This window comes from Babylonia areolata, chromosome 17 (assembly GCF_041734735.1).
Source record: "Babylonia areolata isolate BAREFJ2019XMU chromosome 17, ASM4173473v1, whole genome shotgun sequence".
Lineage (NCBI taxonomy): Eukaryota > Metazoa > Mollusca > Gastropoda > Neogastropoda > Buccinidae > Babylonia > Babylonia areolata.
In genome coordinates this window covers 23,296,986-23,311,985 of record NC_134892.1, presented here as the reverse complement: position 1 = coordinate 23,311,985, position 15,000 = coordinate 23,296,986, and the positions used below count along the sequence as shown (strand labels likewise).

Genomic DNA, 15,000 nt, shown 5'->3' with positions numbered 1-15,000 from the left:
CACAAAGCAGAGCAACATAACAAAAAATGCAATTCATCACCGAAGTGACTCAGCAGCAGTGCAGGGTCTCCTCTGGTGTGTGGCCTCTTGGCGACCTAACATCGATGGTTCCCTGCGGACTGCCGACGCTGGAACTGTGACGGACAAACCCGGGTGTGGCCGTGTATGGGGGAATCTAAATGAGAGGCTTGGAAGTAATACCACTGAAACGGTGAAGATGATGGGGCAGAAAAAAAGAGAAAAAAAAAAGAGAGAAAAACCTATAAAGAAACCCACAAAATAACTGAAGGAGCCTGTTGATGATGTCAGCGAAGACAGTAGGCAGTTGGACCGCGCACTTTCTCAAAATCCTGGTGAGTTGTTATCGGGCACAATGACTGAAGTTTTCTCGTTTTCAGACGGCTGAAGTGGCGTCCGACGTTTATCAGAAAGGATGAGGTCAACGCGATGATTATGAATCATTTCTATGACGTGTTCACCTAATCTTCTTTGAGGTCCTTGCGCTTCATAACAAAGTTATGATAATGTAGAGGAGAGAGAGATGGGGGGGGGGAGAGAGAGAGAGAGGAGAGAGAATCGGGGGGGAGTGAGGGAGAGAGGGGGGGAGAGAGAGGGGGGAGTGAGAGGGAGAGAGAGAGAGAGGAGGGGGAGATGAGAGAAAGAGAGAAGGGGGAGAGAGAGAAGGGGGAGAGACAGAAAGAGAGAGGAGGGAGAGAGAGAGGGGGGCAGAGACAGAGAGATGAGAGAGAGGAGGGGAGAGAGTGGGAGAGGGAGAGACAGAGAGAGAGTGAGGGGGGAGAGTGGGAGAGGAGAGAGAGAGGGACAGAGGGGGCAGAGAGAGGAGAGAGAGGGGGAGAGAGGGGGAGAGAGAGGGAGAGAGGTGGGAGAGAGAGAGAGAGAGGGAGAGAGAGGAGAGAGGGGGCGGAGGGAGAGAGGGGGGAAAGAGGGAGGAGATGGGGGAGAGAGAGAGAAAGGGGAGAGAAAGGAGAGAGAGAGGAGAGAGTGGGAGAGGGAGGGGAGTAGAGAGAGAGGGGGGACACACAGAGAGAGAGAAGGGGGTAGAAACAGAGAGAGAGAGAGAGGGGAGAGAGAGGGGGAGAGAGAGGGGAGAGAGAGAGAGAGGGGGGGACTGAGTGGGAGAGGGAGAGAGAGAGAGAGAAGAGGGGAGAGAGGGAGAGAGTGTATGTCTGTGTGTGTGGGGTGGGGGAGGGTGGAAGCAAGTTGGAAGTTAACATACATAAAAAAAAACTTACAAATTATATGCTTCTGTCTGTCATATAATACACAGACTAACTACTGATCATATAATCATATTCTTCGTTTGACTGTTTCGTCGTCATCGTTGTCGTTGTTGTAGTAGTCGTTGGTGTTGTCGTTGTTGTTGTTGTTGTTGCTGTTGTTGTTGCTGCTCCTATTGTTTTAATGCATTGTTCCTGGTTCCCTGTGATGTGTGGTTTCAGCGAAGAGATCCCCAAAGAACAGCAGGGCAGGACGCAGATAATGGAGATGGGGAGTGCAGTGTCTTCACCCAAACCGCTGATACTGCTGGTGATGGTGGTGATGATGATGATGACCATCGGTGGCACAGACGGTGCTGTCACCTGCACTGCGAAGACCACGTCGTATGAGACTTCTGTCACCTGCGATTTCGGCAGGGACATCTCCAAGACCCAGGAAGACTTCAACATCAAGTTCTACCATCCTGACCTTGGTGCGGAGTCAGGTCAGTGAGATAATGCAGTGAGTAAGGAAGAGGGGGAAAGAGAAACAGACAGATAGACAGAAACAGAGACAGGGTGAGAGAGAGAGAGAGAGAGAGAGAGAGAGAGAGAGGAAAAGAGAGAGAGGGAGAGGAAGAGAGAGAGACAGAGACAGGGCGAGAGAGAGAGAGAGAGGAAGAGAGAGAGAGAGAGGAAGAGAGAGAGAGAGAGACAGGGCGAGAGAGAGAGAGAGGAAGAGAGAGAGAGAGACAGACAGACAGACAGACAGACAGACAGACAGATTAAAAAAAAATCTCTGATTACTGTCATATACATCTTTCTGATCACTGTCACAGGCATTTGATCTTTTTTTTTTCTTAACAGTTACAGTCACAGACATCTTTCTGATCACTGTCGGAGAAATCTTTCTGATCACTGCCACAGTCTTTTTTTTTTTTTTTTTTTTAATCATTTACAATCACATACCTCTTTCTGGTCTCTGTCACAGACATCTTTCTGGTCACTGTCGGAGAAATCTTTCTGATCACTGTCAGTCTTTTTTTTTTTTAATCATTTACAATCACATACCTCTTTCTGGTCTCTGTCACAGACATCTTTCTGATCGATCTATATGATAGACATCTTTCTGATCACTGTCGGAGAAATCTTTCTGATCACTGTCAGTCTTTTTTTAAAAATCATTTACAATCACATACCTCTTTCTGGTCTCTGTCACAGACATCTTTCTGATCAATCTATATGATAGACATCTTTCTGATCAATCTATATGACACACATCTTTCTGATCAATCTATATGACACACATCTTTCTGATCAATCTCTGTCACAGACATCTTTCTGATCAATCTCTGTCACAGACATCTTTCTGATCAATCTCTGTCACAGACAACTTTCTGATCAATCTCTGTCACAGACAACTTTCTGATCAATCTCTATGACAGACATCTTTCGGATCAATCTCTGTCACATACATCTTTCGGATCGATCTCTGCTACATACATCTTTCTGATCAACTGATCGCTCTCTGTCACATACATCTTTCTGATCAACTGATCAATCTCTGTCACATACATCTTTCTGATCAACTGATCACTCTGTCACAGACATCTTTCTGATCAACAGATCACTCTGTCACAGACATCTTTCTGATCAACTGATCGCTCTCTGTCACAGACATCTTTCTGATCAACTGATCAATCTCTGTCACATACATCTTTCTGATCAACTGATCACTCTCTGTCACATACATCTTTCTGATCAACTGATCGCTCTCTGTCACAGACATCTTTCTGATCAACTGATCACTCTCTGTCACAGACATCTTTCTGATCAACTGATCACACTCTGTCACAGACATCTTTCTGATCAACTGATCACTCTGTGTCACATACATCTTTCTGATCAACTGATCGCTCTCTGTCACAGACATCATTCTGATCAACTGATCACTGTCACAGACATCTTTCTGATCAACTGATCAATCTCTGTCACAGACATCATTCTGATCAACTGATCAATATGTCACAGACATCTTTCTGATCAACTGATCAATCTCTGTCACATACATCTTTCGGATCGATCTCTGCTACATACATCTTTCTGATCAACTGATCACTCTGTCACATACATCTTTCTGATCAACTGATCAATCTCTGTCACAGACATCTTTCTGATCAACTGATCACTCTGTCACAGACATCTTTCTGATCAACTGATCACTGTCACAGACATCTTTCTGATCAACTGATCACTCTGTCACAGACATCTTTCTGATCAACTGATCAATCTCTGTCACAGACATCTTTCTGATCAACTGATCAATCTCTGTCACAGACATCTTTCTGATCAACTGATCAATCTCTGTAACAGAAACCAAGCTGATGTGCAACTGGTTACCGGAACACGAGGACAGGATGATCTGTCAGAGCAGCAAGGGCGTTCAGTTCGACAAGGTCGTCTCACACCGTCTGACGTTCACAGCGCCCCCTGCCCTTGACAAAGTGGGCGGGAAATATGTCTGCCAGGTGGTGCCCTCTACTGGCGTTCACATCCATCCGTGTGACCTCATTAAAGGCAGTGAGTTTCTGTCCCTGTTTCTGTGTCAATTTCTGCCACCCCTATCTATCTATCTATCTTTCTTTCTGTCTGTCTGTCTATCCATCTATCCAGTCAACAATACATCTTTCTAGTAGTGGAGTGATAGCCTAGAGGTAACGCGTCCGCCTAGGAAGCGAGAGAATCTGAGCGCGCTGGTTCGAATCACGGCTCAGCCGCCGATATTTTCTCCCCCTCCACTAGAACTTGAGTGGTGGTCTGGACGCTAGTCATTCAGATGAGACGATGAACCGAGGTCCCGTGTGCAGCATGCACTTAGCGCACGTAAAAGAACCCACGGCAACAAAAGGGTTGTTCCTGGCAAAATTCTGTAGAAAAAATCCACTTCGACAGGAAAAACAAATAAAACTGCACGCAGGAAAAAAGACTAAAAAATGGGTGGTGCTGTAGTATAGCGATGCGCTCTCCCTGGGGAGAGCAGCCCGAATTTCACACAGAGAAATATGTTGTGATAAAAAAAGAAAAAAAAAAACTCAAACCCAACCAACCAACAAACAAACAAAACGCCGACATTGGAATCTTGCCTGCGAACTTGTTTGAATTCGCAGTTTTCTGGGGTGGGATGTGATTTTGTATTAACGGTGGTTTCATTTTGACCACCAGTCTAAGGGAAAGAACCTCGGTTGGAGCTCAGAGCTCAGGCAATCGCCACTTCTTGCTTGTTACTTCCCCTGTTCTCCCTCCTTCACCACCCCTGACCCCCGCCCACCCCCCTATGTTTGTACCCGTACAAAATACCCGTAATTAGGCATCAGCGTGGATTTCACGTCACCTGATCAACGGGGCAGCAATGATATATTCTTCAAAGTCAGGAAGACTGGAACACACACACGCACACACACACACACGCGCGCGCGCACGCACACACACACACGCACACACACACGCACGCACGCACGCACACACACACACACACACACACGCACACGCACGCACACACACGCACACACACACACACACACTCACACACACACAGAGGCTTCAGAGGGACACAGGGCCATTGCATCAGAGACAAAGGTCATGGCCACTGTCTCAGAGACACTACTATGTCACTGTTTCAGAGACATGGGTATGGCCACTGTTTCAGAGATAAAGGTGTGGCCATTGCTTCAGAGACATAGGTATGGCCACTGTTTCAGAGACATGGGTATGGTCATTGCTTCAGAGACGTTGGTATGGCCACTGACTTTGAGATAATGGTGTTGCCATTGTTTCAGAAACATAGGTATGACCGCTGTTCCACTGATTCAGAGACATGGGCATGACCACTTTTTCAGAGATTTACATATGGCCACTGTTTTCAGTGACACAGACATAGCCACTGTTTCAGGGACATAGTTATGGCCACTGTTTCAGAGACGTGGGTATGGGCACTGTTTCAGAGACATAGTTATGGCCGCTGTTCAACTGTTTCAGATGTACAAGCATGGTCATTGGTTCGGAGACATGGGAATGGCCATTGCTTCAGAGACATAACTACAGACATAGGGATGGCCAGTTTCAAAGACATTGGTGTGGTCATTGCTGCAGAGACATAGGAATGGCCACTGTTTTAGTGAGATAGGTACGGTCAATGTTACGGAGACATAGGTATGGCCATCGCTTCAGAGACATATGTATGGCTACTGTTTCAGAGACATGGAAATCGCCACTGTTTCAGAGACATTGGTATGGCCACTGTTTCAAAGAGACTGACCAATCAGTCAACTCACTTTAACTTATTTATTTATTATTATTATTATTTTATTATTATTATCATTACTACTACCTTTTTATATCATAATTATTATTTATTTATTTATTTACTTATTTATTTATTTACTTATTTATTTATATATGTAAGCTTATCTATTATTTATCCACATTTTTTTTCTTTTTTTCTTTTTTTTTCCTCAAGGCCTGACTAAGCGCGTTGGGTTACGCTGCTGGTCAGGCATCTGCTTGGCAGATGTGGTGTAGCGTATATGGATTTGGATTTGTCCGAACGCAGTGACGCCTCCTTGAGCTACTGAAACTGAAACTGAAACTTAACTCACAGACGCAAACCCATAAAAAACAAGAGAGGCAAGGCCTTCAAGACTCACTTGTGATACACTTTAAAAAAAAAAATCCAAGCTTTTTATGTATTGAGTATAATTTCAAAATGTAATGTTCAAGATGAGAAAGATCAGTTTAAATCAAATTAAGTCCCCTAGCATTAAATACAGAGTAATTTCCCTTTTTTACACTCTGCACCAAAACGTATGCAAAATAAATAAAACTTCCATGCTTAGCAAAAGAAGTTCCTGTTCTTGTCCTGCTCTTGTTGTTGGGTCAGAATATCAGATCAAAGTGCCAAGTTTAGAGAATACAAAAAATATAAATATAACAGTAAATGCAGTTTGCATATAATTAGGCTTCATTTTTTATTTTTTTGTGCCCATCCCAGAGGTGCAATATTGTTTTAAACAAGATGACTGGAAAGAATTGAATTTTTCCTATTTTTATACCTAATTTGGTGTCAACTGACAAAGTATTTGCAGAGAAAATGTCAATGTTAAAGTTTACCACGGACACACAGACACACACACGCACAGACAACCGAACACCGGGTTAAAACATAGACTCACTTTGTTTACACAAGTGAGTCAAAAATTATGTATGTATGTATTTTATTACTTTCTGTTTATCTATCTTTCCCTCTGTCCGTCTGTCTGTCTGTCTACCTGTCTGTGTGTCAACACACTGACTTTTGTTTCATCATCGTTTTTCTTTTGACTCATTTATATATTTGTAAATTAGTCGTTTTATTGACTCACTTGTCTAAACAAAGTGAGTCTATGTTTTAACCCGGTGTTCGGTTGTGTGTGTGTGTGTGTGTGTGTGTGTGTAGTAAACTTTAACATTGCCATTTTCTCTGCAAATTTGGCATAAAAATAGGGAAAATTCAGTTCTTTCTAGTCATCGTGTTATATTTCTGTTTATGCCACTTAATTTTGTTTTCTTCGGGTCTTTTGTGTTTCAGTGTATACCTTAATTTGTACCCCTGTGGTTTTTGTCTCACAGACGAAAGCCGGACAGCAGAGAAAAATGGTCCAATGACAGACGAAAGCCGGACAACAGAGAAAAATGGTCCAACGACACGCCTGATGGGTAAATGAAACACACACCTTGTCTTGTCTTAATTTTGGCCTGTACTGTACTGCATTACACAACACAGCACAGCACTGTACTGCACTGTACTCTCCTGAACCACACTGTACTGAATTGTACTGTACTTCGACGGGGGTAATAGTCGAATGGTTAAAGCTTTGGACTTTCAATCTGGGGGGTTCTGGGTTCAAATCTCGGTAACGGCGCCTGGTGGGTAAAGGGTGGACATTTTTCCCATCTCCCAGGTCAACATAATTATGTGCAGACCTGCTAGTGCCTGAACCTCCTTCGTGTGTGTATACAGCAAGAAGAACATCAAATACGCACGTTAAAGATCCTGTAATCAATGTCAGCGTTCGGTGGGTTCTGGAAACAAGAACACACCCAGCATTCACACCCCCGAAAACGGAGTATGGCTGCCTACATGGCGAGATAAGAACGTCCATACACGTAAAAGCCCACTCGTTTACATACGAGTGAACGTGGGAGTTGCAGCCAAAGAAGGAAGAAGTACTGTACTGTCCTGTACTGCATTATACTTTACTACACTGTACTGTGCACTGCACTGTGCTATATTGTACTGTTCTGCACGATAATACTGTTTTGCATTGTTCTGCGTTGTATTTTCATGATACATTATTGCGTTGTGTTGCCCAACATTGTATCGTATCGTACGGAATCGAATCGCAGGCCTGTCGCATGGCATTGTTTGTGCAGTTTCGGTTTCAGTTTCAGTAGCTCAAGGAGGCGTCACTGCGTTCGGACAAATCCATATACGCTACACCACATCTGCCAAGCAGATGCCTGACCAGCAGCGTAACCCAACGCGCTTAGTCAGGCCTTGAGAAAAAAAAAAATATATATATATAAGCGTACACACATAAATAAATAAATAATAATTATGATATAAAAAAAGACTGCAGAGTAGTGCTGTTATACCGCATTGTGATCAGGTGCATTGTCACGTGCTGCTTTCGATGCATATCAGTCTAATGTACTGCATTGCTGTGTACAGTGACACAATCTTTTCTTCTTCTTTTTTTATTATTATTTTTTGTTTTGCTGCCCCATCATCTGCACCGTTTCAGTGGCATTACTCCCACGCCGCTCATTTAGATTCCCCCATACACGGCCACACCCGGGTTCGTCCGTCATAGTTCCAGCGTCGGCAGTCCGCAGGGAACCATCGATGTTAGGTCGCCAGGAGGCCACACACCAGAGGAGACCCTGCACTGCTGCTGAGTCACTTCGGTGGTGTTCAGTGGTGCCTGCTCTGATTTAACGTACTTAGGACACCACCTACTAAGCCCCCTACTAATGACAATAATGGCTTAGTCGCGGAGCCAGACTGAGTGAGCGTCCCTCCCAGAGTGGAGACCGCCACCACGTCCCTCAAACAACAGCCCCCCATGAATCCGCCGACACTGAAGACATTGACAGGACTCACCCCAAGCACAGAAGTGGAGGGGTATCGAAACTGAGGTCACCATGAGAGCAGGGCATGAAAGGCCACAGACTTTGAGACTGTTTTGTCTATATTGATGGTGATGGAGGCTGACACAATCTTTGGTCATTCAGTCAGCAATTGGAATTAAATAATCAATCATTTCATAAATGTATTTGTCCTTTCTTTTACGCATACACGTGTATTGATTTGATGTGCAGAAAAGATTGATGCCAAAGCCACGCTGGCATTGGTCCTGTGTATTGTGGCGTTGTCTGCCATCGTCGTCATCATCATCACCATCATCGTCGTCATCATCGTCTGTGTCCGCCGTCCCGGGTGAGTCAGACCCTGAGAGCACGATGCCATAAAGACACACACTGACAGTCAGCTTGTAATACAACGTCACTGGATTCCAGACAATGCTACAAGACTCAATGCAATACAGCACGATGCCATAGAGACATACACTGACAGTCAGCTCGCAATACAACGTCACTGGGTTCCAGACGATGTGACAAGACTCAATGCAATACAGCACGATGCCATAGAGACACACACTGACAGTCAACTTGTAATACAACGTCACTGGGTTCCAGACGATGTGACAAGACTCAATGCAATACAGCACGATGCCATAAAGACACACACTGACAGTCAACTTGTAATACAACGTCACTGGATTCCAGACGATGTGACAAGACACAAGGCAATGCAGTATGATGCCATAAAGACACACACTGATAATACAACGTCACTGGATTCCAGACGATGTGACAAGATACAAGGCAATGCAGTATGATGCCATAAAGACACACACTGGCAGTGAGCTGGCAATACAACGTCACTGGATTCCAGACGATGCTACAAGACTCAATGCAATACAAAACAACAGACTTGCCTCCAGTGGTGGTGATGTGTAAATGCCTGTTGAGGTGATTTGTTGTTTGTTGGTTTTATGTTAATGTTGTACAAATTCCTTGCAGGGTCTTGGAAGGCAGTGACATGGGAACCAATCGGGAGCCACCGGTGAGTGAAGACAGAGGAAGATCCGAACAGACATCGTTGGTGGAGGAGGATGAGTGGGAGAACGTTGCGTATACTGACTGTCTGAAAAAGCACGTGACTGAAGAGATGGTACGTATGGGTCGTTCTGTTGTCTGTTGTCGTTGGTTCTGTTGTCTGTTGTCGTTGGTTCTGTTGTCGTTGTTGTTGGTTCTGTTGTCGCTGTCGTTGTTATTGGTTCTGTTGTCTGTTGTCGTTGGTTCTGTTGTCTGTTGTCGTTGGTTCTGTTGTCGTTGTCGTTGGTTCTGTTGTCGTTGTCGTTGTTATTGGTTCTGTTGTCATTGGTTCTGTTGTCGTTGGTTCTGTTGTCTGTTGTCGTTGGTTCTGTTGTCGTTGTCGTTGGTTCTGTTGTCGTTGGTTCTGTTGTCGCTGTCGTTGTTATTGGTTCTGTTGTCATTGGTTCTGTTGTCTGTTGTCATTGGTTCTGTTGTCTGTTGTCGTTGGTTCTGTTGTCTGTTGTCGTTGGTTCTGTTGTCGTTGGTTCTGTTGTCTGTTGTCGTTGGTTCTGTTGTCGTTGTCGTTGGTTCTGTTGTCGCTGTCGTTGTTATTGGTTCTGTTGTGGTTGGTTCTGTTGTCATTGGTTCTGTTGTTGTCGTTGGTTCTGTTGTTGTCGTTGGTTCTGTTGTCGCTGTCGTTGTTATTGGTCCTATTGTCTGTTGTCGTTGGTTCTGTTGTCATTGGTTCTGTCGCTGTCGTTGGTTCTGTTGTCGCTGTCGTTGTTATTGGTCCTGTTGTCTGTTGTCGTTGGTTCTGTTGTCATTGGTTCTGTTGTTGTCGTTGGTTCTGTTGTCGCTGTCGTTGTTATTGGTCCTATTGTCTGTTGTCGTTGGTTCTGTTGTCGCTGTCGTTGGTTCTGTTGTCGTTGTCGTTGGTTCTGTTGTTGTCATTGGTTCTGTTGTTGTCGTTGGTTCTGTTGTCGTTGTCGTTGGTTCTGTTGTCGCTGTCGTTGTTATTGGTCCTATTGTCTGTTGTCATTGGTTCTGTCGCTGTCGTTGGTTCTGTTGTCGTTGTCGTTGGTTCTGTTGTCGCTGTCGTTGGTTCTGTTGTCGTTGTCGTTGGTTCTGTTGTCGCTGTCGTTGGTTCTGTTGTCTGCTGTCGTTGGTTCTGTTGTCGCTGTCGTTGGTTCTGTTGTCGCTGTCGTTGTTATTGGTCCTGTTGTCTGTTGTCGTTGGTTCTGTTGTCGCTGTCGTTGTTATTGGTCCTATTGTCTGTTGTCGTTGGTTCTGTTGTCGCTGTCGTTGGTTCTGTTGTCGCTGTCGTTGGTTCTGTTGTCGCTGTCGTTGTTATTGGTCCTGTTGTCTGTTGTCGTTGGTTCTGTGTCGCTGTCGTTGTTATTGGTCCTGTTGTCGTTGGTTCTGTTGTCTGTTGTCGTTGGTTCTGTGTCGCTGTCGTTGTTATTGGTTCTGTTGTCGTTGGTTCTGTTGTCATTGGTTCTGTTGTTGTCGTTGGTTCTGTTGTTGTCGTTGGTTCTGTTGTCGTTGTCGTTGGTTCTGTTGTCGCTGTCGTTGTTATTGGTTCTGTTGTCGTTGGTTCTGTTGTCGTTGTCGTTGGTTCTGTTGTCGTTGGTTCTGTTGTCGTTGTCGTTGGTTCTGTTGTTGTTGGTTCTGTTGCCGTTGGTTCTGTTGTTATTGGTTCTGTTGTTGTTGGTTCTGTTGTTGCTGTCGTTGGTTCTGTTGTCGTTGGTTCTGTTGTCGTTGGTTCTGTTGTCTGTTGTCGTTGGTTCTGTTGTCGTTGGTTCTGTTGTCCTTGTCGTTGGTTCTGTTGTCGTTGGTTCTGTTGTCCTTGTCGTTGGTTCTGTTGTCGTTGGTTCTGTTGTCCTTGTCGTTGGTTCTGTTGTTATTGTTGTTGTTGTCTGTTGTCGTTGGTTCTGTTGTCGCTGTCGTTGGTTCTGTTGTCATTGATTCTGTTGTTGTCGTTGGTTCTGTATCGTTGTTGTTGGTTCTATTGTCGTTGGTTCTGTTGTCATTGTCCTTGGTTCTGTTGTCATTGTCGTTGGTTCTGTTGTCGTTGTTGTTGCTTCTGTTGTCGTTGGTTCTGTTGTCATTGTCCTTGGTTCTGTTGTCATTGTCGTTGGTTCTGTTGTCATTGTCCTTGGTTCTGTTGTCATTGTCGTTGGTTCTGTTGTCATTGTCGTTGGTTCTGTTGTCATTGTCCTTGGTTCTGTTGTCATTGTCGTTGGTTCTGTTGTCGTTGTTGTTGCTTCTGTTGTCGATGGTTCTGTTGTCGTTGTCTTTGGTTCTGTTGTTGCTGTCGTTGGTTCTGTTGTCGTTGGTTCTGTTGTCGTTGGTTCTGTTGTCGTTGTCGTTGGTTCTGTTGTTGCTGTCGTTGGTTCTGTTGTCGTTGGTTCTGTTGTCGTTGGTTCTGTTGTCGTTGTTGTTGGTTCTGTTGTTGTTGTCATTGGTTCTGATGTCGTTGTCATTGGTTTTGCTGTTGTTGTTGTTGGTTCTGTTGTCGTTGGTTGTGTTGTTGTTGTCGTTGGTTCTGTTGTTGTTGGTTCTGTTGTTGTTGGTTCTGTTGTTGTTGTCGTTGGTTCTGCGTGAGTTGATGGACGTCTGTTTTCATGCAGAGTTGTTGCCTTCAGTTCTGTGGTAGTTGCGTACTTAAGTTTCGTACAAGGAAATATGTGACAACTAACACTGTAGTATTCGTCATATGTGGATGATTTCCCAATACTCCGGAAGGGGGTTGTAACAGCATTTGATATTTCATGCACAGAACAAAGGAATGGTGATCTATACTTATCATGCAAAAATATGTATGAAGTAGACCTGCTCTAAAGCTTCAGTCTGCAGTTAATATCGCCAATCTCAAGCAAAAACCGAACATTTTGCTTTTTGCTTGTATCTCCAGAGGGAATTGTCCAGTTACTCCATATGCCACACATAATGGCATGGTTTTCTCCTGTTTCAATATCATTCACACCAAAGCGTCACTATCAGTATCAAGGAGGCGTCACTGCGTTCGGTCAAATCCATATAGACTACACCACATCTGCCAAGTAGATGCCTGACCAGCAGCGTAACCCAACGCGCTTAGTCAGGCCTTTAGAGAGAAAAAAAAAGCGTCAATACGGAGACAGTCGGTCGGTCAAGTGACTCAAACTTATCATCAAGTTGTAACTTTTTTTCCCCACAGATATCTTTATCAGACGTATTAGCACGCTGATGCTAATGATTAGAAGAAGAAGAAGAAGAAGAAGAAGAAGAAAGATAACAAATACAACAACAACAATACCACCACCACCACCACCACTACTACTACCACTACTAGTAACAACAACAACAACAACAACAATCATCATGATCATCATCATCATGATCATCATCATAATAACAACAACAACAACAACAATAATAATAATAATAATACTATTGTGGCAGGTCCACTTCCTTTGCGTTAGGTGTGCTTGACTATGTGTGTATACATATGTATATGTACATAACTACATGCATGTATATGAATGTGTATTGTGTGTGCGTGTGCGTGTGTTTATGTAAGTTTGTGCCTGCCTATGTGAGCGTATGTGTTAGGGTAGCTGTTAGATACACATGTATGTTAAAATGTATGTATGCAGCGTGTGTGTGTGTGTGTGTGTGTGTGTGTGTGTGTGTGTATGTGTGTGCGTGTGTGTGTGTGTGTGTGTGTGTAGTCACATTTTGGTGTGTGTATGTAACATAGATATGATGTTTTATGTTAACTAAAGCGTTTTTGTAAAGCACCTAGAGCAGATTTCTGGATAGTGTGCTATATAAGTATCCATTATTATTATTATTATACTAAGAACGATGATGATGATGATGATGATGATGATGATGATTACAACAATATCTTTTGTTCAGATGTCTCCAGGAACTGACGATGAGAAGAAGAAGTTAAAGAAAGAAAGCGAGCAGGACAACAAATGAACAAATGTTTTATTGAGGGTAACCTGGATACCTCCCTCACACACACACACACACACACACACACACACACACACACACACACACACACACACACACACAAGATGAAAAAGAAAAAAAAAACCGGTACGGACACTGTAGACAGTAACAACAACAACAACAAGAGGTAAACACGAAACATAAAAAAATAACATGGAATATAACTCTGTCACACACATACACACACACACACACACACACATGCACCAGCTTACGCACGAATGTATACACAGGGCTAATATACACTAATCTTCTGAGCTCCTTTCCCTGTTCACAAGAAAGAGTGAGAGGAGGCGAAAGAAAGTGGGATGCTGAAACAGGTGGAGGGAGAAAGGAGGAAAGAAAGAAAGAAAGAAAGAAAGAATGAAAGAAAGAAAGATAAAGTAAAGACAAAGAACAAAGAAAAGTGAACCCCAGAGCTGGAGAGACGGAGGAAGAAAGAAACAGGATGGAGAGAACGGTAAAGAAAAAACAAAAACGATGAACAAAGAAAAGTGAACCCCAGAGCTGGACAGACAAAGGAAGGAAGGAAGGAAGGAAAGAATGAAACACAGGATGAAGAAGCAGACGCTGGTGACACAATATTCAATACAAACCATTTTTGACTCACTTGTGTAAACAATGTGAGTCTATGTTTTAACCCGGTGTTCGGTTGTGTGTGTGTGTGTGTGTGTGTGTGTGTGTGTGTGTGTGTGTCTGTGTGTCCGTGGTAAACTTTAACATTGACATTTTCTCTGCAAATACTTTGTCAGTTGACACCAAATTTGGCATAAAAATAGGAAAAATTCAGTTCTTTCCAGTCATCTTGTTTAATACAATATTGCACCTCTGGGATGGGCGCAAAAAATAAAAAATGAAGCCTAATTATATGCAAAGTGCATTTACTGTTATATTTGTATTTTTTGTAGTCTCTAAACTTGGCACTTTGATCTGATATTCTGACCCAACAACAAGAGCAGTCATTATTATCATTTTCTGTTCAAACAGGAACTTCTTTTGCTCAGCATGGAAGTTTTATTTATTTTACAAACGTTTTGTTGCAGATAGTAAAAAAAAGGAAATTACTCTGTAATTAATGCTAGGGGACTTAATTTGCTTTAAACTGATCTTTCTCATCTTAAACATTACATTTTGAAATTATACTCAATATATAAAAAGCTTGGATTTTTTTTTAAGTGTATCACAAGTGAGTCTTGAAGGCCTTGCCTCTCTTGTTCGTCTTATTGTAATCTGCAATGCTGCATGATTCAGAGACTGAAATGCTACGAAACTGATTACAACTCTTGTGCATTGAAATCAAACCTATCGCTGAGACGCTTCTGGATTTTGACATTTGCAGGACACTGACATTTAAAAACTCTCCGAATTAAAGACAGTTTAATCCCTGTGTCAGTTCAATTGTTGAACAAATAATTTTAACCCTTTTGATGTAACGTGTTGCCCCGAAAAGGCTGTATCCGCATTCTGTGTGCGGGAGGGGTGGGGGGGCGGGTGTGTGTGTGTGTGTGTGTGTGTGTGTGTGTGTGCGCGCGCGTGCCCGCGTGCGTGTGCGTGTATGTGTGTGTGTGTGTGTCTGTCTGTC

The 15,000-nt window shown here is 43.5% G+C and overlaps 2 protein-coding genes across 3 annotated transcripts in view; one reads left to right on the top strand and one right to left on the bottom strand.

Annotated features, from left to right (window-relative positions):
- Positions 1-13,475, top strand: part of LOC143291522 (uncharacterized) — a 14,178-nt gene extending 703 nt beyond the window's left edge. Inside the window, exons 2-7 of one of the 2 annotated variants that reach the window (XM_076601420.1) lie at positions 1,461-1,723; positions 3,591-3,797; positions 6,921-6,968; positions 8,634-8,751; positions 9,399-9,549; positions 13,317-13,475. In XM_076601420.1, coding sequence (XP_076457535.1) covers positions 1,461-1,723; positions 3,591-3,797; positions 6,921-6,968; positions 8,634-8,751; positions 9,399-9,549; positions 13,317-13,382 — 853 coding nt within the window. In that variant the 3' untranslated portion in view covers positions 13,383-13,475. Of the gene's footprint in view, positions 1-1,460; positions 1,724-3,590; positions 3,798-6,881; positions 6,969-8,633; positions 8,752-9,398; positions 9,550-13,316 lie in introns of both variants that reach the window. The other variant, XM_076601419.1, reaches the window with a different exon arrangement.
- LOC143291369 (uncharacterized) lies at positions 9,560-12,361 on the bottom strand (the record flags this gene model as incomplete). Its single annotated transcript, XM_076601210.1, has 3 exons — positions 12,346-12,361; positions 10,987-11,066; positions 9,560-9,664 (listed from the first exon to the last, which is right to left on the bottom strand). Coding segments are annotated over exons 1-3 (201 nt in total), but the record flags the coding sequence as incomplete, so codon positions are not given.
- Positions 13,476-15,000: the final 1,525 nt, after the last annotated feature.